The sequence below is a fragment of the Macrosteles quadrilineatus genome, unplaced genomic scaffold (assembly GCF_028750875.1).
Source record: "Macrosteles quadrilineatus isolate MER2022 unplaced genomic scaffold, UCM_ALF_1.0 Scaffold_5__1_contigs__length_97177068, whole genome shotgun sequence".
Lineage (NCBI taxonomy): Eukaryota > Metazoa > Arthropoda > Insecta > Hemiptera > Cicadellidae > Macrosteles > Macrosteles quadrilineatus.
Genome location: NW_026542598.1, coordinates 56,279,515 through 56,304,371, shown reverse-complemented (window position 1 = coordinate 56,304,371; position 24,857 = coordinate 56,279,515). Strand labels below are relative to the sequence as shown.

The 24,857-nt window shown below is 35.0% G+C and overlaps 3 protein-coding genes across 3 annotated transcripts; 2 read left to right on the top strand and 1 right to left on the bottom strand.

Annotated features, from left to right (window-relative positions):
• The first annotated feature begins 2,217 nt into the window (after positions 1 to 2,217).
• Positions 2,218 to 2,906, top strand: LOC128993764 (uncharacterized). The gene has a single exon (XM_054417741.1). It carries the CDS (start codon positions 2,285 to 2,287, stop codon positions 2,762 to 2,764), a length of 480 nt encoding a protein of 159 aa, XP_054273716.1. The 5' UTR covers positions 2,218 to 2,284; the 3' UTR covers positions 2,765 to 2,906.
• Positions 2,907 to 6,066: 3,160 nt separating this feature from the next.
• On the bottom strand, positions 6,067 to 16,668 carry LOC128995348 (proteasome subunit beta type-1). The gene is made up of 4 exons (XM_054420335.1): positions 16,437 to 16,668; positions 14,878 to 15,067; positions 7,854 to 8,090; positions 6,067 to 6,309 (listed from the first exon to the last, which is right to left on the bottom strand). The coding sequence occupies exons 1-4, from the start codon at positions 16,535 to 16,537 to the stop codon at positions 6,124 to 6,126; spliced, it is 714 nt and encodes a 237-aa protein (XP_054276310.1). The 5' UTR covers positions 16,538 to 16,668; the 3' UTR covers positions 6,067 to 6,123.
• A 469-nt stretch (positions 16,669 to 17,137) lies between these two features.
• Positions 17,138 to 19,632, top strand: LOC128994545 (probable palmitoyltransferase ZDHHC24). The gene has a single exon (XM_054419166.1). It carries the CDS (start codon positions 17,210 to 17,212, stop codon positions 18,038 to 18,040), a length of 831 nt encoding a protein of 276 aa, XP_054275141.1. The 5' UTR covers positions 17,138 to 17,209; the 3' UTR covers positions 18,041 to 19,632.
• The last annotated feature ends 5,225 nt before the right edge of the window (positions 19,633 to 24,857 follow it).

Sequence of the window (24,857 nt, the reverse complement as noted above, 5' to 3'; positions counted from 1 at the left end):
ATGTTGATACTCGCGTATTCTTAATTAAGTTGGTGGAAGTCCAAAAATAAATGAAATATTTGCCGAATTGTACCTGATACAATATTATTTATGGTAAGAATGCTGCTAGCAATGTAATATTTAACGAAGTTTAACAAACACGTAATTACAGGAAATCAGCTGATTATACAACAAGTCGTTGCATCACTTTCAGTGGCAATGACAATACACGAAAACATAACCTCTCTAAAAAGTTATCAGTAGTGATTGTTAGTAATTAAATCCAGATTGATAGTAATTAAAAAACGGTCGTAGGTAAAGTAGTGTACGCAACTCGCGTTAATAGTCTTTACGACACTCGTAGAAGTTTTTAAGGCACTCGCCAAGGCTCGTGCCTTAAATTTTCTACTCGTGTCGTAAAGACTAACTTAACGCAATCGTTGCGTAAACTACTGTTGTATTACTGTATTCTGTTTTGTTTATTTCAGCTTATAACTTTTAACCAATAATTCTTATGAAGTCAAACTGGGTGAAGCCCGTGGAAGTAGCTAGGATCTCTCAAATATTATCCTTTTATTTGTATAGATTATTTCAAACACCCTGTGTTTGCTCACAGGAGGTTATTAGACCAATTTGGTTATCTAGTTATTTATTGAGACGCATTTACAGTACAGCAATGTTTTACATAAAAAAGTATTTCTCCATAATTCGATACTGGTAGTTAAACATTTCATATTTAACATAAATGTGTTTTATTTCACTCCATTCTCTCCCACGATGTACGTTAGCTTGAAGCCTTTACCAACATTATATTCACGGATTTATTAGTTTGAATCACTATGACAATATAACTTCAACTTCGTAATTAATTTAAGCCTGTACTACTCGCTGTACTTGAAAGCGTGGATGATGATTATTTATGTTAAGGGGCCACTAAAACTATGATAAAGTGTTGAGAAGTTACTTGTTAATGAAAGTCGCACTAATGCCAAAGAAACTTGCATTACTAGAGTAAAAGTAGCCTATAGGTTTTTTATGTTACATTGTAATATTGTATATAGTTTTCACTATCGCAAAAAAAAGATATATATTAAGTTTTGCCTTTAAATTCAGGGTATTGTTGACCAGAGTAATAAAATGGACTTCAACAAAGTTCACAATTTGTAATAGTAAAATCAAATTTAGGCAATACTAGCAAAGCAATAATTTGATTTTGAACTTCTAGTTGCTGCAATTTCTTGCATCGATCACAATAATTTAAAGTAAACTCCCTCTGCAGCAAACCTGGAGACTTTGCAAATTTCCATTTGCCGGATTATGTTCACTAAAATATCTTCTTTAAAATGTAAGATTTATTCCCTATTGAATAAATTTTCCAAAATTTCATCCAAGTATGTTGGTTCATAAACAATGACACTAAAACAGTTTACTTATTTTTTCTTAACAATAGTATAGGATTTTTTATTTTATTTGTCTTCTTAACCGTGCTAACAACACTTCAAGATACTTAATTATTTGTTTTTAAGCTCTACAAAGTGGTTTGGAAAGAAATTGCGAAATGTTATGTTTTATGAGGCTAAAAATGGGGAAAGCCAATTATTACCCCCAGAAACCCCCATTCCCATGATCATTCTGGTTCATAAACTCGTTCGAATAAACGTATGTTTTATACGTTTTTACCAAATTTAATCAAATTCTGATCATTTCTGCTCGAGTTACGGGCACACATATGAATCTGTACGGGTGGTGCTTCCGAACCCGACCTCTACCCTTAAGAACGAAAAAGAAAATCTGTCCCGGGTCCAGGTTTACTATGAGACCTACGTTAGCATATTCCCCATATGGGAAATTTGCTAAAAGTTCTTGTCAAACCTACTTTTGAAAATCATAAAAAATTCATCTATTCTCTCTATGCTGACACTAAATATACAAATAATGCTACAGAAAATAAATGCTGAGACTGTAATATAAGAGATTAAACATTTTCTATTTGTAACTTCCCTTTAATGTTTCAAACAGAATCTAGGTTATCCGAAATTCCAAGAGAGCTGTTATTCGCCTCTGTCAATTTACGACCATTTCACCGTTCATGAATGAGCGACTCATTATCATTCCCGGCCCAGGGAGAGTAAACCAGTTTTTTGCCGAAGAAGTAAAAGTGGTCTCGTTCAAAGCGGAACAGCTAAGTGGAAGCGGTTAGAAATGGGGGCAGTAGTATCATGCGAGGACCGACCCCAGCGTACGCCCGAGTCCGGCGAGTCCGTCGTTCCGGTGTTCACACTCTGCGATCACACGTCCCCACAGTATGTCGGCCCTCGCGACCGGTCTCGTTTTTACAACGGCAATCTTCACGGTAATAGCCGCGAGTGCAACTAGTTACACCACCATTGAGAGTGAACATGGTAACCAACATAACCTCACCTCAAGTGCAGACAGTATTTTAAACTCTATGCGTCAGATCGGACTGGATGTAGTACAGAATGATACGGAAGTGTCAGTGAGTGCGCGGATGAAGATGTCTGATTTCATGCTCAACCCTTTCATGTTCATCCCTCAGCTGATCATGTGGGGATTCGCGCCAATTTTGCTGGCGAACCTCAAAATGTTCGTGATGCAAGCCCTGATGCTTAACAAGATGGCGTTGTCTTCAGCGATTTTTATGACCCTGAGGAACATAGTGTTTGGCCCCCGGCCTGGACATATCGTCAAGTACGCCAACCATGGGTACGGTCACGATCACGGACACAACAAGGTACATCACTACCACAGGCCACTACATCACTAGCCACTTGTCATTTCTGGAGTCTATTGGTCCAAGTTCTACTTTTGCTTTATTCATTTCATTTCAAACTATCTTAAAGAACTTTCCTAAAATTATTTCTACAGATCTAAAATCTCATTTTTTATTTTCAGTTCTGTAATAATCATGCTAGCCAGTATAAATACTGAAGTTTGTAGATAGATGTGCAAAGAAGCATGTATACACAGTTTTGCTCATTTGTTTATTTGCTTACATTTTTTAAAGATGGTACGTGCCATTTCAACCAACAAATTTGTTTCTATGTTTAAGATCATATCTTTAAAACCTTTTTCAACCATATAAGATAATAATTCTATACCGGTACTGTATACATGATATTTTAAATTGTAGGTACCCTTACCTCTGATTAAATCAGGTATATACTAAGCAAACTTGTGTCATATACAACAAATTACAGTTGTTTGTTAGTTTGTAAATATGTGTAACTATTGTAGTTCATAAGCTTTATTTATTTAGTGTTAAGTATTTATTTTCAATATTAAAAACATTATTTCTTGAAGACTATTGAGAGTTTTTATATATCCTTTGGCAATCAAGGTTTTAATATTGAGACACTTTTTCAAAAGCCATCTAACTAAACGAAGTATAGTTTTAAGAATAAATAACAAATACAAAAGTCTTTAAATTCTGGCGTCAAACATAAATTTAACTGAAGTTTAATGTTTACACTGATTGTGTTGTAATATTTCCAGGGGTTTCTTACTAAACAATTTTGCATTACGGTATTTTATTTATTTTACATGAGCACACTTAAATTACAAAAACCACCATTTTAATTAAAACAAAAACATTAAGGGATGAGAGATTACGTACATGGCCTTAACAAGTAGGCTACTTTTATACAGTATTAATAATGCTAAGTTTCAAGTTTGTTGCCCAAACAAATCTTGTTATTTAGTAAACAATTCAACCAAGCACTTTGAATCCTTATTTATATATTTTTAAATATGTTTGCTAGATGTAAGACGAAATGGTATCACATAAGGAGGATAGCATAATAGCATGAGGACAAAACTGTAGTTACAGTAGCCTATTGATGATTTAATTTGGTAGAATTAAAACCAAGAGTTTTTACCAAAATTAAAAAACAACATTTAACCTATAGGGTATGGTTTGCATGAGAATTGACAAACCAGTTCCCATACCCAGCAGAGATATTTCAGCCTGAGCTTTCTCTACTTCTCTCTTCATTCTTTCTCTCTAACCTATATAATCATCAGCCAATGTGTTAGTATTAGCTTGGCCACTGCCCCTGGTCTTGCATGAGATAAAGGTTCATTATGGTTTATGGTGCATAACATAATTATGAATATCAAGACATAATTACCAGTTCTGCTTCTTACACTCATACTTGAAGATGCTGTTTCAAAATGAATATACAATGGTGACAATTAACTAATTTGATCTTACAACATCAAAACAGTTTTGACAAATTATTTTATTTTTATTTCTTTTATTAGGACTAAACTGTACAATAACCACAGCAAAATATATTTTCACTTTCTCCCCCTCTACCATAGTATATGGAGAAAGTATTGTTTTCGTCAAAATTTTCGAGTTGTTCCACTAGCTAGGGACTACACCTGTGGTCCGCTTTTTGATGAAATTTGGTATGTAGGTTCTAATCCATGGTATCTCCAGGCGTATTTTTCATTTTTTTGAAATTTTGATTTTTAATGGGGATTTTTCCATTAAAACCCATAAATAACCGGAAAAATCGGATTTTCTCAAAAATGGCCCGAACGATTTTGATAAAAATTTAGCATGTTGTAGCCCTTTAAATTCTGAACAAAATGGTAGAAATACCATTTCTGTAAGAATTACGGTTCAAAAGTTATTGTAAATTATGGTATTTTCCCATAAAAACCCCATAAAATAACGTAAAAATCGGATTTTCCCAAAAATGGTACAAACGATTTTGATAAAAATTTAGTATGTCAAAGTCCTTTAAATTCTGAACAAAATTGTACAAATCCTATTTCCGTATATTTACTCTCACCGGTTACACATGATAATGGTTGTTGATAAACTTATGGGAGAAAGTATGTGTCAGAATGCTGATACCGTTTATTTTACTTCTAATTCTTTATACTTAACTCATAATTTAATAGTTGTTACTTCTCAAAGTAGGTACATTTATTTGGTCACAATTGGATTATGTAATGAGACACATAATTAAAAAAACCATGGGTAAGCGCACCAAAATTTTCACAGCAATAGTAGTGTTAGTGGTAGCAATGGTGGTGGCATTTTGTTCAGAAATTATAAGACTATAACATAATAAAGTTTTATAAAAATCATTTGCGCTATTTGAAATAAAACTCAATTTTTCCGTTATGTTATAGGAAAATCACTATTAAAAATCAATAAACGTCTGGAGATACCATAGGTTAGTACCTACATACCAAATTTCTTAAAAATCGGATTACAGGTGTGGTCTGTAGCTCTGTACACATCCACACGCACACAGACATCACTTAAAAAACCACCTTTATTTCATCACATAAGCCACTGGGACTAAAGAAAAAGGGTGTAATTGAGTTTATAAAAAAAATACAAAAATAAAAAAAGGTATTAGGTAATAATCATCATTTAAAATCATACTATACAGTACTTCTAAATTCTAATTCATAACAATGGTCAAATGTTGTAAATATTAATAAAGTTCCCCTTGTTCACCCCACCCCTACTGTTGTAATGGTTCAAGTAAAAAAAAGGAAATCAGTCCAGAGTGTAGGTCTTACCATGAGATCTTTAGTAAGAACAACTATTGTCATTACTACCTACAACTAAACATTTATATCTTCCCTTACCACTCAGACTCTCTTGTCAGCCGTTTAGCTATCTTAAAAAGAAAAAAAAAATTAAAAATGTTTTATTGGGATTTTATTTTTTATTTTTCATTATTAGTGTAATTTGAATTTGGCTTGATGACCTGCATACAAAATTAAACCTAAGGCAAAGGGCCTTAAAATAAGAGTGGAAAGGGTTTTTTTTAAGAACTTTTTACTCCCAATTCCAAGGTGACCATTAAAGTGAAGCATACTACATGACGTACATTAGATAACCTCATCCCGGATAGAAAGCCTCTTGCAAAGATAGTTGGGCTCACGGAAAGTCAGTAGGTACTCTAAGAGTCATGCACCACCTCTAAAACCTGCACATGTCTTTCATGGTCAACAGATCGACTGCTTCTTTGGAAGGGGGAAACATGATCAAACCAACATTGTAACAACACATAGAAAGGAACGAGGAAAAGAAAATACTATAAATCAAACAATTTATTGAAAAAAGACAAAACCTGCAAAAAAGCTCAATACAATTTAGTCCTTGCGGAGAGGGAAAGATTCCACCTTGATACCATCCTTAGTGATGACATTGATAATAACTGCATCTCCGGTGCCAATCTCTCTCTCAGCTGCGGAGATGAATGCATCCTTAACCAGATTGACAGCCTTCTCCACGGTAGGAGGGGTCGCCGTTACACCCTCCATGTTGTGGAATCCCAGCTGCAAACATCAAGATTCCAATCAATAGGCCTATCTCTTACATGTCCCATCTTCACATCACTATCAAGATGCTATGCTCTTGCTCAGAACGGTCTGATACATCCAGGCTAGGCCTACAGGATTGAGGTATTAATAGCTAAATACCCCCACCACAGCAAACCTGCACACTAAGTGACTGCACACTGCTCCATAAGAATAACACTAGCTGTATGCCCGTTCTACACATGGGGATCCTAGAGTAGTCAGTTGAAACCTTCTTATATTAAGAACAGCGGTTTGCTTATTTTCAGATATGCTGGCAAAGCTATTATATTATATAAACCTTCGCAAATACAGTATGTGACAGTTTCAAGCCAAAACAAAACCATAACCTCATTCTTCATTCATTGAAGATTGAGGTTATGGTAAATATGACATGATAATGGACTAAGTTTCCGAAACATGTCATCAAAATAAAATAATTATTTTAAAAAACGGTACTTTGTTAACTATGTTTTTAATTTTTAATACCGAAATTTGAACGAATTGTGTTTTTGGCCTCTAGGGACATCAAAATGAAAAAGTATGCCTATATTGATCCCAGGCCTAGGTCTTACCATGCCACCTACAAAAATAGCTACTTCCCTATATAGTAAAAAGACTAAAAAGGGGATTGATTAAAAGAAAAATATATTGTATTGAAAACCAAATTTATCTGTTAGTCGCTTGAAAGCCTTGCCAGGATAACACCAGTAAAAAAAAAATTATGAGTCAAAACTTACTCAGTCCATGAATAAATACACACATTTGCTGTAATGAACGATAAGCGTAATAACTCTGCTGTGTAATAACCTGTTTTCTACGGTACGGTACCTAATGTTAGAAGGCATAGCCAATTTTTCTATAAAATTTCACTTAAATTTGAAAGTCAACCTTTGAGCAAGGTAAAAGGAGGCAAAGAATTAGGTGGTATGTAACACAACTGTCTAACCCAAATACTTTGATACTTTCTTATGAAATTGCGACCATATGACGGTAGGTATTTTAAGATACAAATATTAATATACAAAAATACGGTATCCTAGAAATAAATACTTAACAAATTTAAGTGTATAAGTAGGTAGGTATGCATTAAATACGTCTTGTATTGTATGGTAAAAATGGTTAAATAAAACATATTGGTTAGTAATGAACCGTATTTAAAAACCAATAAGCAGTTCCAATAGGTTTTAACATCTATTGCTATTGACAAAGGAAAGGTTTGAGTTGGGAAAAGGAAGTGATGCCAGTGACAGTGAAATATTCTAATTTTATTGTGAGTCGGACCAACCGGGACATAGGCCAATTCGACATAGCTTCTTACATGTTATCTGACTTAAAGGGGGCCGACTTAATAAGGTCGTACTGTATAGTGTAGAGTTTTTTTTATCACAGTATACTTTATCGTTAATCGATTCAGTAAGCCTATTATCATATCAAAGATCTTTAAAATCTAGGCCCTTGTGCTCTATGTTAGATCCTATACATTATATTCAGTTAGGGCCACAAAAGAAACGTAGGCCTACCTGGTTGTCAAGCAGAGACTGCAGCAAGTGTCCGGAGTTGCCCACGGCTCTGTACGCAGATCTGGCATAGTGTCCAATGGGGTCGTAGCTGTAGACGGCGCCCTTGCCTTCCGTGTCCAGGCCCGCTATGATGTTGCTCACGTAGTACGGGAAGAACCGCTTATTGTACATCATAGTGGACAGCATCTGAGCCACGGCTGGCGACGACATCTGCTTGTTGTGCTCGTGGTAGTACATCTGTAATTTTACGTCAACATTTTATTGACTACTTCTTTATAGGGTAGTTCATTAAAATATAGAACTCCCTTGGTTCTGAAAAAGTCGCCTGTTTGATCATTGAGACAAGTCAGTACAGTACCTCACCTCTTGATGGTTTGCACCTGGAACCAGTTTCCCTTGATAATTAGGTGTAAAAATGATTCTGGCTTAAGAAACAGCTGGTCCTAATAAATAATAAAGCTACACGAGGCATCTCACTTCACTCTGGGTTCATCATTCTCTCATTTTGGGAATAAAATATGCTCAGTTACTACCAAGCCTCAATAAGTACGGTAAATAATAAGCCATACCAATCAACTGGCTATTATTGACTATTAAAACTATTAGGCATACAGTTTTGTGTAGTAGACCGTCTATCTTCTTCTTAAAGATGTAGTCAGTTTCAAAATAGTAAAACTAATTAATTCCATTGGGACAAAGTACAGTATGATAGACTGTGCTGAAGTAAAATACAGTTTTTAATCAGAAACACAACCACTGTATTCATGGTCTGAAAGGCAATTTATTGTTAACATGAGGACCTTTACCAGACCATGAAAAACTAAAAGAAACTCATCCAACTACAGTATATTTTTTGCCATATCTATATTTGTCTTTTATATGGTAGTTATTTTAGGTACATATGTGTTTAGAAGGGTAAACCTAAATTGGCTAGTTAAAATTTTTCATTGCTGCATTATTTTTTTCTTCACTCAAAAACAACCCGTTCCCTGAAAATACTTAATGGATGGACATAAAGACAGGGGTTGGTGTAGTATAACCAATCTATTCAAAAAATGTAGTAAAACTATAAAGAAAACTGTATTTGTAGTTATATATATGTATTACTTCTTTACTTGACCTACTTTAGGAATGTAGCCTAGATAAATAGTAGGCCTATCTAAATATATATTTGTACTCAAAACAAATTTATAAATTAGTTTATAAAAATGTAATATTAATAATATTTTGGTAAAGATCCCTGAACAGTCAAAGGTCCAGATTTTTATATTGCACAAACAGACAGAACCTTTACCCAACGGCACAAAGAACAATAGACAATAGACAATAGACAAGTTTATTAGTCATTAATTAATTCACAAGAATTACAATAGACATCGTCAATCTAAACAATAGAAACATTATTTATAAACAACTATAAAATTTAAGTCTTTGTTTACAAATTGTAAATTGAAGAAATCACTTAACTTGTACATAGGATTAGCTTTACACCAAGAGCAAGAGAGCAGTTTTTTTGAAAATTCATTTAAGGGCAATGCACGAAAATCAACTGGAAACATGTTAAATATTTTGATCCCCAAGTGGGTATGATAGTTTTGAGATCTAGACAGTCTTACTCTACTTACATCAATAAAATTTCTATTTCTAGTTAAGTGGCTATGGACATTTCCTCTTAAAACATGTTTGTTTGAGTTCTTTTTCACAAAAATGGAGACTTCATAAATATACAGATTTACAACAGTTAATATACTAGATTCTATGAACAGAGATTTACAATGGTCTAATCTTTTGGCACCAGTAACAATTCTAATGACTTTTTTCTGTATCAATAACACCTTACCAATACCTACTCCATTACCCCAAATCACAATACCAAATCTTATGATGCTCTCAAAAAATGCAAAATAGGCTAATTTCAAATAGCTATTAGTGACATGATTCCTTAAACTGCTTAATAAACATTTGACTCTGGATAACCTTGTACAGATAAAATCAATATGATGCTGCCAAGACAGCCTATTGTCAATATATATACCTAAAAGCTTAACAGAACTAAAATCACAGATGTCATGGGTTGAAACCAATAAATTGTCAGTTTTGTCAACATTTAAAAGCAAGCCATTTGCAGAGAACCACTCTGTCGATTCACCTAAGGCATTTTCTGATAGGCAGTGCAACTGCCCTAAGTCACTGTGGCTACAGAACAGTGTTGTGTCGTCTGCATAGATTGTGACATCACTACAAGAAACATTAACAGATAGATCATTCATAAGTATTAAAAATAAGATGGGGCCCAAAATTGAACCTTGCGGAACTCCAAAATTAACATGAGTGACTTGCGATGTAATACCATTGACCTCAACCATTTGCCTACGATTACTAAGATATGACACAAATAAATCTAATTCACAGCCTTGAAAACCATAATGAGCTAATTTGTCTACAAGAATGGGATGATTAACACAGTCAAACGCTTTACTCAGATCACATAAGGTGATCTGAGCAAAGCACCTATCCTCTAAAGCGTTAAAAAGATTATTTACAACATGATCCACCGCTAAAGTTGATGAAAGACCTAACCTATAAGCAAATTGACAGTTACTAAACAGATTACTATGTTCAAAAAAATTACATACTTGGTTTTTGACTATTTTTTCCATAACTTTAGCCATTGTAGAAATACATGAAATGGGTCGGTAACTGCTAGGCAAATTTTTGTCCCCTTTTTTGTACACCGGGACAACCCTTGACAATTTCATAAAAGATGGAAAAACACCCTCTATGAGACAGCGATTTATACAATAAGTGAAAGGACTTAAAATAACAGAGCAAACATTTTTCAATAAATTACTCGTTAACCCATACGCATCTCTAGTATCAGAATTTTTTAACGACACAATCACATTTAAAACATCTAATTCTGATACCATTGTGAATCTAAAATCAAACACAGGTTGAGCACTTTTTGCCACCATTTGATGAGCATTGCTTTTTGACACATTCACTTTCTCACAGATTTCTTCCACCGCCGTGGAGAAGTAGGAGCTGTAGTCATCAGGGGATAGCGCTGACATATTTTTCTGCGTGGACCTCCCAGCAGCTGAGTTAATTACCGACCAAGCAGTCTTGCACTTATTGGTAGACCTCTCGATGAGTTCTTCGTTTTTTCTCTTCTTTGCTTCTCGGATAGCAGTGCGATACTTGCCCTTTAGATTTTTGGATAAAAAAAGAATGTCCTCATTACCATACATTTTATACACATCTTGATAAAACAGTATTAATTTTTTCATTTTTTCCAGCTCTGGGGTGTACCAGTTAACTTTATTTTTGAGAGTTCTATTTTTAAACACCTTCTTCTTCACCAAAGGAAAACAATCATTAAAATTAGAGAAAAAACAGTCCCAGAACAGATTGAAACTTTCTTCAGCAGATAAATTAGGGTCAAAAACCAAGTCCCAACTGACAGTGCTAAGGTTCATGATAAGGTTATCAACCATAACAGGCGTGAATCTTCTGGTCCATACTTCGCCGTCCTTCTGAAGTTGACGTTCCGCAGAAATTTGAGAATGTTCCAGTATTAACGCATCATGGTCCCCTAACAACGGGTTTACAACACTTATTTTATAGTCTGAAGAATTAACATTGGTTAGAACATTGTCAAGACACGCTGCGCCTCTAGTAGGTTTGTCATTTGCACAAAAAAGATTAAACTGTCAAAGTATGTTCAAAAAGTTTGTAACACTAGGCTTTACAGTTGTGATGTCAAAGTCCGCATTGAAATCACCACCAATCATGAGTTTACTCGTACTTCCCCTACTGACTAGGAAAGCTAGCATATCTTCCAAAGACCGCAAGAAAATGTCTACATTACCCATAGGCGATCTATATAATGACACAACAATTAGGTTAAAATGAGGTAGTTCAACCGCAGTGACTTCAAAGTCGAGTTCTAAACAAAATTGATTCAAATCAATTTTTTTAAACAGAATGTCCTTTGCAACAAGTATTCCAACTCCACCTCTTGATAGATTGGAACGACAAAAACTGTTTCCTAATAGGTAACCACTCGGTATATAAAATTCAGCTTCATCATTTCTTAAAAAATGTTCACAGAGGCAAGCAACATTAATGTCACAGTCATTCATAAAAAGCTCCAAATCACCAAGTTTACATTTAAGACCCTGTATGTTTACTGATAGTAGCTTGATAACTTGATTTATTTTGGGTGATCCCTGGTTTCTATAGTCCTGTTTGATACTGGGCCTAAAAAATTTTCTTGACCAGCCCTATCCCAACGGTTTGTCCTAGGGGGGCGATATCTCCCAATCTTACTCCCTACGGGCCAGAGGTTAGGATGCATGAATTCCTCACCAAGATCGAAAGGTACACCTACCTTGAAAGAGCGATAACTGTCATACCTTGACACTATAATTTGACACTGAAAATTGGCATTTTCTTTTAAACTTCTCAAATATTTTAAGATTGAGTCCGAAGTTACCGAAATGTCCATGCCTGTCAGAAAAAGCCACATCATTCTCTGAGCTGGTTTAAGCAAATTGTCTTCACTTACCTCTTGAGTCCCATGCACAACTTTATTTCTTATAGTAGGCCTACCTTTTACAGCCTCGTTGTAAGCCTTGGGCTTCGACATACCATGAGCATGAGCCTTATCCTCAGAATCCATAGGCCTAACTATGGTTTCAGATTTCTTCTCATTATAAGTAATGGTTGCTGGATACTTTCTATTATTAAAGCGCCTTTTATTATTTCTGACTTCTGTCCAGTCAGAAGAGTTGGTATAAATTCTACTTTTGTTTGAATAAGAACAATTTTCTCGTTGTTGGTTATGTCTCGAATATTTTGGGTTTCTAGAATGCAAGTCACCGACTTTAGGTTGCAATTGCAAGTCTCCGTCAACGCCAACTAAATTATTTGTTAATTCATCTTTGCCATTGCATAGAGCATTGGAAGTCATTGGTTCACCGATCGTTTGATCGAAAGTCATATCGTCGACAGCGTTTTTTGCACTCTGCCGGAGAGAGGAAGAGGAAGAACCACAAAACCCTGAAATGTTCGACATTGCTAATTCCTGTTTACTCCCGTCTGCAGACGACAGTGACAGTATTGTATTGCTTAACCTTAAATTTCCATCAGCTAAAGAGTCCATTCGCTTATTTAGTTCTAAATTGTCATTTATCACACCTTTTACAAGCCCCACTAAGTTGTCAACAATTGATCTCAAATTTAACAAATCGTCCGTATCCCACACTTTAGTGACTAACCTGTCTATCTTCAGCACACAGGTTGAGCAGTACCACTTAATGTCTTCTTGTATCTCATTAATAAGCTCATATCTCGTATCTGATACATTTACACATGATGGATGAAACCATAATTTACAAAATCCATCACAAAATAGTCCTTTTCCATCACTAGGAATCACAACTTTACATACAGCACAAGGGGCGTCCTCACTCTCCTCCACCATCTTGCCAACTGAACAACCAACACCAACATCGGCCCGACCCCAGAGGAGACAAACAAAAATCCACCTTTGCCCAACATTTATTGGATAAAAATCACACCAGTGATACAAAATTGTCAATAGCCTTGAAATTCTTCACATTTGTGATAAAGGAAACAAATTGAATTCTTTAGGAAAGTTTGAAATTTACAAAAGCTTCCAAGACAGCCACAATAAAAACCATATTTTAAATGACCAGTTAAATTTCAAATCCCACTCTAGCCCTATTTTCAATGCCATAATATCCTACAAAAATAGACAGGAACAGTTTGACCTTTGTAGTACAACTACTGATAACGGAGAAGGGATCGGTGTTACATAATTTCATCAAGTCCAGTCCGCCTCCGTACTGCGACCAGTTTATAGTAGGCCTACTTGAAAATGTTAAAATTTTTCGTGCATTATATTTGGGTATTTATCTAAATGTTTATTGACGACTATCATGGACGAAACATTCTTGTTAGGAAATCACCAGACGATGCCTGAACAGGCGAAACATGTCGTGAGTTTTACTTAGGCCTACTACAACATTTGAACTGTCGACGTAAAGGTATGTACCTTATATTTGTCTAATTAAACAGTTCAGGGGCTACATCATGAATTATAATTATAAGAAGAAACATAAGCAATATGGAATAAAAAAGTTTGAATCATGTGATTCATCGACAAACTATGTTATCCATAATGAAATGTACTGTGGGACAGACTTTTTTATTCACAAACCAGGCCCTTTTGTGCAAAAAGTCGTTATGGAAGTGATGGAGAAAAGTTGTTTGCTCGATAAGGAACATCACCTCTTCACAGACCAGTTCTACACAAAAGTTCCTCTGGCCCTTAATCTATGTACAAAGAAACACATACCTTCTGTGAAAGGTCAACAAGCTGTGAAACCAGTCCTTATATAGACAAATATAATAAGTATGTGAGGGGGGGGGGCGTGAGTGACAAATCTGTGTACCACAGTCTCTCATGTAGCCGTCCCACCTCCCACCAGTACTGGAAGAGGATATTCTATAATTTCCTCGACATTTCTCTGTTCAATGCATATGTCCTGTACACACTAAACCCAGATAAACCTATGAGCAGTGAGACATTTCTATGTGGACATAGTAGAACTTGTTCAAAGCAGTGATGTGAAACCAGTACCTGGCCCTTCCAGAGACACGTCTCAGGTAATTCAAATAATTCTGAACAAATCGAACAGAATGTGTGCAGTGTGCCCCAGGAAAGCAACATACCTGGTCTCCTGTGTGCAACTGTGGGGTGCATAAGGATTGCTTTCACAAGCTATATCACTAAAGGAGGCCTAGTCAATCTTACAGTACAAGAGAAAGAAGACAACCCATTAACAAAAATCGCGTGACTTTAACACAAATTTTGATATGAAACCGTTAAGAAACACAATTTACAAATTTCAAAATTGTCCATTAACTTAATGTCAAACCAGCCAAAAGTTTAATGAGTTAATAATAGTTTATTGTATCTAACTTTTTAACTTACAGTCAGTCTGGCCTCAAGGAGGCGAGTGAGAGAGAGTGTGTCGCACCAACAGCCCGAGGAGGCGAGCACGGTCTGGTCAGTGAGACGGAACAGTTTGGACTGATCCCGAGTGTAAATAGAGTAGCCGGTGCCCAGTCGAGAGTCAGAAGCCACAACACAAAAGTCTGGCCCAGCGATCGCCACAGAGGTGCTACACACATTGAATTAAATTGTTAACTTAAGTTAGTCAACAGTCATTTGACATAGGCCTATATCTAGGCTACATGACCTGAGATTTATTTGGGCCTAGTAGGCTACAAAGAAAATGGTACATATTGATGTAAGTTAGGCCTATTCAACAGTTTTAGTTAGGCTATTTAGCGTAAAAAAATCCCAATAATATTCTTTCTTTTTGATTTATAAAGATTATTCTTTTGACATCAGCAAGCCTAACACAATAATTCCTATGTATTATTCAAAATTAGGCTGCACTTTAGTTTACGTCCTACACTCATTCGAATTACATGGCCATCAACCTGGCACCGGCTTCGGTCCAGACAGAGCTTTCTATCACGGAAACGAGTTCTGGATGGATCACTCTCAAGCAATCGGGTGGCAAGGTGGGAGGCCATGTTGACTAAACCTCCCATACCAGCCAGGGAGGAACTGGCCCCTGGTGGAGACCTACATTACACAAAGTGGAAGACCCTAAATCAATTTATGGTCGAGGTACCAAAATGCAAGACAAACATGTAGAAATCGGGTCTCTTATCAGACGAAGAAAACACCTTGTGTGCCTGTGGTGCTGTTCAGGATCCTGGCCATCTGCTGATCTGTCCACACAGCCAGTCTTGCACATTAGATGATCCATAGCTATATCGGTACCAGTAGCTAATTTTTGGAAACGGGAAGTCTGATTTCCGGACACGGAAAGTAAGTAGGTAGGTAACTACTCATTCAAATGAAATATATCGTTATATAGATTATTCGATATAGGCTAAGTATCGATTCTTTCATTCGGTTAGTTAGGTTAGTTTTTCCTAACTAACCAAACTTGATATTATCAGATGAAATAATCAATATATCAATCGATATATTCTTTGGAATGAGTGAAGGACGTAAACTAATGTGCAGCTTAAAATTATTTTAATCATCATCAATGACTAGTCCTAGCATGGGTTACAGTTTCTTAACTGGGCTATGCTAATATCGATTGAAACTATCGATTCGATTAGTAAACCTATGTGCGATTTTTTCACCATCAGCAAGTTTGGTTGGTTAGGTTAGGTTATGATAGTTTAATTTGATAATAAATATATTTAAAAATATCGATTATTAATCAATATTTTCAATTCGATAGTTTCAATCGATATTAGCATAGCCCAGTTAAGAAACTGTAGGCTTACCCCTAGCATGAGTGCACCAATTGCACTTGAGCTTTATAATGCTACTTTCAACTGTCACAAAGCTTAGCCTAGGCTTTATATTTTTGCTTTTGACAACAACAGTAGTCAAATAATCTATTTTATTACTTAGAAGTAAAATATGCCTTTATTATTTAACTTAAATAACTTACATACCCTCCATTGTCATCATAGGGACTAAATCCTTGAGCTTTCTTAGGTCCAAGATAATCAGTGTGTGCTACCGGTGAATTGCCCATTTGATAAGCCATAGCCATGGTGTAATTTTTTGTGAAGGCCTACACTTTAATATTACTAATTGAATACGGTAGGAAGATATTGATAAATAAGTCCTGATAACCTAACCTTAGCCCCAGAAGGCAAGACACACTTTGCTTAATTGCGTTGCTTCCTCACTAGTCACTAGTCTAGTCACTAGTCAGTCTCAGTCTCAGTCACCCGCCGTCAAATTTTTAGACCAAAGACGTTTGGACATGAAACTCAAGTCATCGTCATGAAATTCCCAAGAGTACTCATTGCCTTTGCAGAATTATTGTTTTTTTTCTACCAACGGCTTTATTATTTACTTGAAATAAATCAGAGTTTCGTTCAAAACTCAGTCAATTAATATTCAGAATATTATTTTAACATCAATTATTTGTTTATAGTGTAGAATTTCCACACTATAATAAACGAAATAAACTTTTTTTAAACAATTTCTTAATAATCTTTCGGGTAGTTTTCTTAGTACTGAGTACTCTATGTAAAGTAAATCAGCTGACTGTACTTAACAACATTCATTCATTGAACGTTTCTCTTCTGCTCCTTGTCAACTAATTTTTGTTTGTTATTTATTTATCATTAAAGTACAGTTATAGTAACATGATTTATCGTGACTTAGTGAGTAGCAGAAAGTGATCATTCTAACCGCCAGTGTTAACTATTCAAACATGAAATTGAGAAAGTACATACTTCCAAGATGTTTTGGGGACTTAATCGCCTTTTTATTTATCATTGGAATTCTACCATTTGGTTACTGGTTTGAAGTGTTCTTGGTATTGCCATCAATGTATCCTTTAACATCAGTTTGGTACATCATGCATTCTACATTTGCAACTTTTCTCTTGATAAACATTACAAGCAATTTTGTTTACATGGTACTTATGGACACAAGTATTCAAGGAGAACTTATGCCTTCTACTCCCATTTCTCCAACTTGGAAATTTTGTGCTGTATGTGAAACGGTAACACCACCAAGATCGTGGCATTGTAGTATTTGCAATATTTGTATCCTGAAAAGAGATCACCATTGCCAATTTGCAGGATGTTGTGTCGGCCACCTAAATCAACGATATTTCTTTTATTTCTTGGCATACTTAGCGATAGGAACGGTTTATGCACTCTATTTTAATACTTTTTTCTTGTTTCAGTATACCAAATTCAGTGCATTAAGCTTTATCAAGTTTACGTTCCCTTTAGCAATATTTCTTCTCGGAATAGATTATTCAATTGAACATTGTTACACATTATTCTATGTCATAAATTTGCTTGGTATGCTGTCAGCTGTGTTCCTACTTTACTATCATGGATCGTCGATGACCAAAGGTCTGGTCATGTATGAAAACTCGCATAATATTTTTGATTATGATTCAGGATCCCTGAAAGAAAATATAAAGCAAGTATTTGGTGATCGATGGTACGTGACATGGGTTTCACCATTTATTCAATCAAAACTACCAAGTGATGGTATTAATTGGGTAAGCAAGAAAAAAGAAAAATGAAAGACAGTTAAAATCAGTTTTCAACCACGATTTAAATGGTTTTATAAGTCCTAACTAGGCAACTTTGGGAATATGCTGGTCTAATGTTTATACCATTCATCGCATAAGCTATATAAAGGATTTTGCATAATTTTTTATCAGAACAACTTTGCCTACCTAGGCCTATTGTGCCTCTCAGCATCACCGTTGGGAGCCTTTCCTCGTCCCTCCCAATTGACTCGATCTTCTATTTAAATCAAATTATGGAAGTCTGGACTCTAGAAACTAGTAGCCTATTACCTAGGTTAAATTGAATTTACCTACTTCTTTGAAGGGACCGCAACAACTTATAAAAACTGTACTGGTGATGGAATGCCGAAAACAAAAATTACAGTCAATTTACCAAACCTGTTTATTTATAGCCACGTTTATTTGTTTTTATATATACTCTAATTACATATAGGCCTACTACAATATACTAAATAAGTTAGTTAATGATTCAAGGGAATGGACAGAGAAATAAGTATAACCAGAAACTTGTTTGACCTGCTTCACAATAGGAAAAGGGGAAGGGTCATAATTAAAGAATCCATGAGTGCACTACATATAAAACAAAATTAGGTTTGTATTGCCATATGTTTCTCTGAGGTACCCTGAAAAAGTCACCAATTTTATAATAAACAATTTAATTTTCAAATTTCAGTGTTACAGTTCACGTGAAATATTTTTGGTACGCCTTAAAAGTTTCTTTTAGTTATTATTTTCTGAATCAACCATAATTCGCACAAATCTGTAATAAATGCTGTCAATTTGACTTAATTCCCTCCTTTCCATCGCAACAAGCCATTTTCTGTTTTCATTTTTTTTTTCAATAACAACCACAATATTGAGCAGCACTATGTTTTGCATAAGAAACCCCTAATAACATGTATAGAATTCACTAGCCTAATCTACAATTTCAATAAATATCTGTAAATCAAATCACACAAGCTAACATAATTCATTACCACTGTAGCCTATATTAAGCTATTGATTACACAAAATCCATCCATGCTGTCCTGAAAACATAGCAGCTCTTGATATGACAGTTTCATCCAGACCCAGTTTTGTTATTGACCTTACCACCCCTATATGTAACAAAAAATTGTATCATAAGAATATTTTGCATCCAGTTTCCCCTCCTGTTTTTTGTTCACCTATGTTACAATGAAACCTGTTATGCATAAACATTTTAGTTCCAAAGTATTTGGCAAATATAAGCAGTCACAATATCACTCCCAACAACTATAACTTTCCTAGTTATCAGTTGCTGTAACTGTATTGCTTCTACCATGCAACGGAAATAATCTTCTCATAGATAACTTTTATTTTTTTCCTACAGTCACCCGACAAAGTTGGCTTCCTTGTACTGTTTATAGTACAGAAAGCTGCTAATTGCTGCATATTTATACTTTGCCGTACGGTTTATACTTTGCCGCACATCAGGATTCCAACGAAACAACACAAAACAGCGTGGTTCTATTATGCACGTAATCCGTGTACGCTTGGAAATAGGTTGGCAACACTTAAAGATAATAATACTATGAGCAGCTGATTGACTATTATAACTACGATTTAACCTGTCATTTCGTGTTTACAGTTTCGGTATTTCTGAACTTTTTGGACTTTTCTTTTAAACGTTTTTAAAACATTCCTACGATCTTAATAAACAAGAAAATACCTTTAAAGCATTCTTTTAATTTTTAAAGCGTGGAAACCACTTCAAATTACAAAAACATACGGAACTATATTCTCAAAACGCGGAGCACATTTCTTGCCGAGGAAAAATAGCGGAGTGATACGGACCGCGGGTACTACTTTCTCTAGGGCACCATTTGTGTTGCCAGCTGAACCTAAAAACGTGTTGTATAGTGTTTGAAAGACTAATTATTTATATGCTTTATAGTGACTGTAGGAAAAATATAATGTGTAACACGAGTGAAAAAGGCCTTTGCTGCACTCGAGATCATTCCGCACTCGCCTGCGGCTCGTGCGTAAACATTGCTCTCGTGTGCAGCAAAGTGCCACTTTCACCACTAGTTACACAAATAACTATTGTGTGCACAGCTTAAAACAATATTATAATATTGATGAAAATTTCATTTCAAACTAGCAGAGTTCCCGTCCTTCGTACGGATTTGGCATATAAGTATAAAATGCTTATTGCAGTTATACTCAAGCTTTGCGTTTGTATTGGGGGAGGACACATTTTGATAAAATTTGCTTCTTTAAGTTTACGGTATACTATAGTACGAGCTCATGATTGTTTGCTTATGTTAATTTCCATCATCATTTGGAAAAGTAAAATATGTATGAATTGAGAATTTGACATTAAGAAATCAGTTTTAGCGAATTTCCCATATAGGGAATAAGCTATTACCGTAGTACTCATGGTAAGACCCGGACGCGGGACCGATTTTTTTTTTCGTTTCGAGGTCCCTAGAGACCAAAAACACCATCCGTTCAAATTCATATATATATATATATATTTATATATATATGTGTCCGTTAGCACGATAACTCGAGCAAAAATGATCCGATTTTGATGAAATTCGGTACAAACGTGTAAACCTACGTTTATTCGAACGAGTTCGCGATCCAACATGATCGGACCATGGGAACGGGGGTTTATGGGGGCTTTTATGGGGTAAAAATAGGTTTTTCGCATTTTTGACCCAAAAAACATAAAATTTAGCAATTTCTTTCCAAACCATTTTGTAGAGCTTAAAAAAACAAATAATTTAGTATATTGAAGCGTTATTATGCGCCTAATGGTTACGGAGAAAATTCTAAAAAATTTTAAATTTAAAATTCCCATGTTATTCTTATGGAGAATAAGTAAACTGTTGTAGTTTGCTTGTTTATGAACATATTTTGATCAAATTTGAAAAATGTTTTTATTTCTTACTAACTATTAACATAAAAAAAAACAGTTTTATCTCCCTGATGCAGCAAACCTAAGTACTTGTTAAACTAATTCTATTTAAATCGGGAATAAATGTTATATTTTTAAGTAGACATTTTAGTGTAAATCAAATGGAAATTCGCTTAGTCTGCAGGTTTGCTGCGGCGGGGGTATTATCAATTGAGGTTGCATTCAAACACTCAAATTTTGTTGTAAAGTTAACACATGATCATTTTTCTCACTACTTTGACACTTTTTTGCCCTATGACGTTAGCCGCAAGCCCGGAATTGTTTTTCACATTACTTCAGGCTAGACCTAGGGTTTGCGGCATTATCATTTAAATAAAATCCATTGGTGATTTGGCGGGATTTGAACCCGGGACCTCAGGAACAGAAGTCTCACGCTTACCACTAGACCAGCTCGTTCCCCCAACTTTTATACTAATTTACATTTAAAACTATCAAAATGTAAAAACTATGTGAAATTGTTGGTGCAGGATCATTGAGAATAATATGCTGATTAAATGGTTAGTAAAATATATTTTCAGATGAGCGAACCTAGTCACAGATATAGGACGGTAACAGTTACCATAAGTCACAAGAGTTGACAAGCACTGAATAACACTTGATATTATTTAACTTACAACTAGTAATATCTTATATGGATCCATAGTTAATACATCAATATTGAGAAATGAGAAAAACTAGGCCTCTGGCTTAAAGAACAGAACAATTACATCATTATTTGTTGACTGTTATCTTTATGTAAATAAGAATTGGGTAATTGTGCAGTACAGGTCACTCCTGATATCATTTCAATGTTTTGCACGCTGAGTCAGTAAATGTCACCTTTTTTGACAGAAACAGGTCTAAGCCCACATTTATGTTAACAATTTAAAGCACGCTTAAGTCGTTCCAATGACTGTTTTGATAAGACTAAGTTGTTTATAAAACTTAATCAGGAGTGTGAGTAGCCTATTAACATACTGTACTGCACAAAATCCTGTAGATGTATTAGATTATTACAATTTAAGTTAAGTTTGTCTGTTAAGTTCAAAGTTATCATCAAATACTGCCTCCTAACCAGTAAGCATTTAACAATCATGTACTTAAGTGACATATTTTAACTGTGGCATTTTTATATGTAATATAAAATAAAACATTTTATATGTTCCTATATGTTATTTGATATTTTACTCCTTTATTACAAAAACATTGGACAACTACAACAACTATGAATTTTCCATAGAAAAACTAAACAAAAGCTCCAGATAACTGGAGTTATATATACTGAACTGTCATCAGCACACACCAATGTTGCCATGTACAACAAACAGAAATATAATTTTTTTTTTATGTCAAACGGTATAGAAACTCACTAGAATATATAGTCAATGAGACTTCAGGTAGAGTGTGCATGGACTTCTTGCAATGTAACTTCAAATAGCATAAGACTTTAAAAGTATTTATAACACTATTTTTTGTAAATTTGTTGACTAACTTTCAACATTGCTTTTACTTACACGTTATACACATTTCAAATAATTATGAATCTACATTTAAATTAGCTTATTTGTTCTGCTTCAAAATACAAGAGTAAGGAACCATTTAAATAAGTTAATCATCAAATGGTTGTCACATCTGGTATTTAACATAATATGCAGTTGGAAAAACCTATAATTTAAATAGAATAGATCGTTTAACGAATCCACCTTAATTGTGAATATAAAAATATAGCTTTTTTCATCACTAAGGCCTAAAGTTACTCTTTTTGACAAGAGCTCAGGTTTAACAACTGAGGTTTGAAAAATGAGCTAGGGTTGAAAATACACTTTCATCCCGTGTGGTAAACTATATTTTTGTTTCATGATGGGTAGCCTCTGGACCACACAGCAACAATAATAATGGTTTAATTTACCTCTGTCAATATGGTCCTTGCGTAGTTTGTCACTACTGCAGTTTCGTACGAGCACGAAACTGCAGTAGTGACAAACTACGCAAGGATCATATTGACAGAGGTAAATTAAACCATTATTTTTATATTTTTGTCATAAAGCAACAATCTTTCAGACAACTTTATTTTGCACCACAAAACTACTTTATTCGACAAGACCAATGGACAAGTTTTAAAGCTATAAAAATATTAAGTTGATGTCCTTGTCTCTAGCCTTGGGGAAAAGGAGCTACTTTATCCTTGCAACGCATGTGTTGAAAACAGCCGTTTTGCTGCAGTATGACAGAATAGTTTCTCCCACAGATATTTTTTTCTGTTGCAAGTCATAACAATGAGTTATAAAAAAATATTCAACGATCTTATCAGAGATATATTACAAGCAGCACACACTCTGAATACATTTAACAACATGAATATTACTGATAACAAACAATATAAACTATTCAAATTTAACTACATAAGTATAATATTTAATAACAAATACATATATTGCTAATTTATTGCTGAGGAAAAGGCAGTGATAACATTGAGTCTTGAAAAACTCCTCAGTCCATAATACAAATTCAACCTATTTGAGTTTTAAATTTGCCCATGAATTAATAAAAAGTGCGGTTTAACTAAGAAGGGTTTTCACGAAGCACAGTTAAATGGTTAATATCGCACATACTGTAATCTTGATTGGAACATGACAAATCACAACCAATAATAAGCAAGAATGTAAAAGAACCTTTTTTAGAAACATTTTGAAGAGGACTTGTGACCCTGTGGTCACAAAAAATTAATGTTGATGAATTTGCAAAAATATTGCGATCAACGTTAAAAATATACGGCCACTGCCAAGGGCTAGACAATTAATAAAGTTTTATTTATATTGATCTAGGTATTGTAAACACTAAATTCATAGTCCTAAAGATGAGACCATTGGAAGACAGAACCGGAAAAGTGTGATAAAAAATGTTAGGAATCTTTTAGGGGTCTGTGGGTCCCCAAATCTTCGAGTTGGGTCAAGCCAACAGTGTACTCTATCAATCTTTACTGAATGGAAGTAATTTTCGGACCAAGCTTGGGTTGAGTAATTTATATTAGAGGCATGCTAGTGACTCGATATTTGAACTGAACCGAGCTTTAATTCTTGCAATATTACCACAGAAAGCAAGAGTGAAGATTGAATGAAATAATTTTACCGTGATCGTGGGAGATATTCACGATTTTGACGCGAACATAGAAGAGTCATTTCCAAACAATATTTCTAAACAGATTGTAGTAAAACAATTATTATCTTTAAATCAGTACTTTCTAAACAACCCGATTTTGGCACACAGCCCAAAGGTCAACATTTCTTTACCCGAAGTAAAAAGTTTTTCCGCAGACCCTTAGAATGATCCTTAGAAATGTAGGATATGTTTAGAAATACATTTAGAATTAAAATCTTAATCTAATATATAAAATTCTCGTGTCACAGTGTTTGTCTGCAAACTCCTCCGGAACGACTTCACCGATCGTTATGAAATTTGGTGTGTAAATTCTGTAGGTATGCGAATCGGACGTAAACTATTTCCCGTTTTGAAATTCTTAAAAGGGCTCCGCCCCAGTGGCTCTGGAGTTTCCCATGTTAACCTTATGAGAAATGGAATTAATGAATCTTAACAGCTGTTTCAATTAAATAGCATTAAAGTTACAAGGATTACCAACAGGGTGCAGCACTATTATTTCTTTTTCATTTATGACAACAGCTAATTTGCAACCAAAAGGTGAGTGAGCGTAGCGAACGAACTTCAACCTGGAGGCGAGTTAGCGTAGCGAACGAGCTAACCTGAAGGCAAGTGAGCGCAGCGAACGAGCTCCAACCTAAAGGTGAGTGAGCGTAGCGAACGAGCTCCAACCCAAAGGTGAGTGAGCGTAGCGAACGAACTTCAACCAGGACGTGATTGAGCGATGCG

Coding starts and splice junctions, on each gene's coding strand:
- LOC128994545 (XM_054419166.1), top strand. CDS start 17,210: ATGAAATTGAGAAAGTACATACTTCCAAGATGTTTTGGGGACTTAATC.
- LOC128993764 (XM_054417741.1), top strand. CDS start 2,285: ATGTCGGCCCTCGCGACCGGTCTCGTTTTTACAACGGCAATCTTCACG.
- LOC128995348 (XM_054420335.1), bottom strand. CDS start 16,537: ATGGCTATGGCTTATCAAATGGGCAATTCACCGGTAGCACACACTGAT. Junction 15,068..16,436: donor CCCTATGATGACAATGGAGG/GTATGTAAGTTA, acceptor CAATGTGTGTAG/CACCTCTGTGGCGATCGCTG. Junction 6,310..7,853: donor AGTCTCTGCTTGACAACCAG/GTAGGCCTACGT, acceptor TGATGTTTGCAG/CTGGGATTCCACAACATGGA.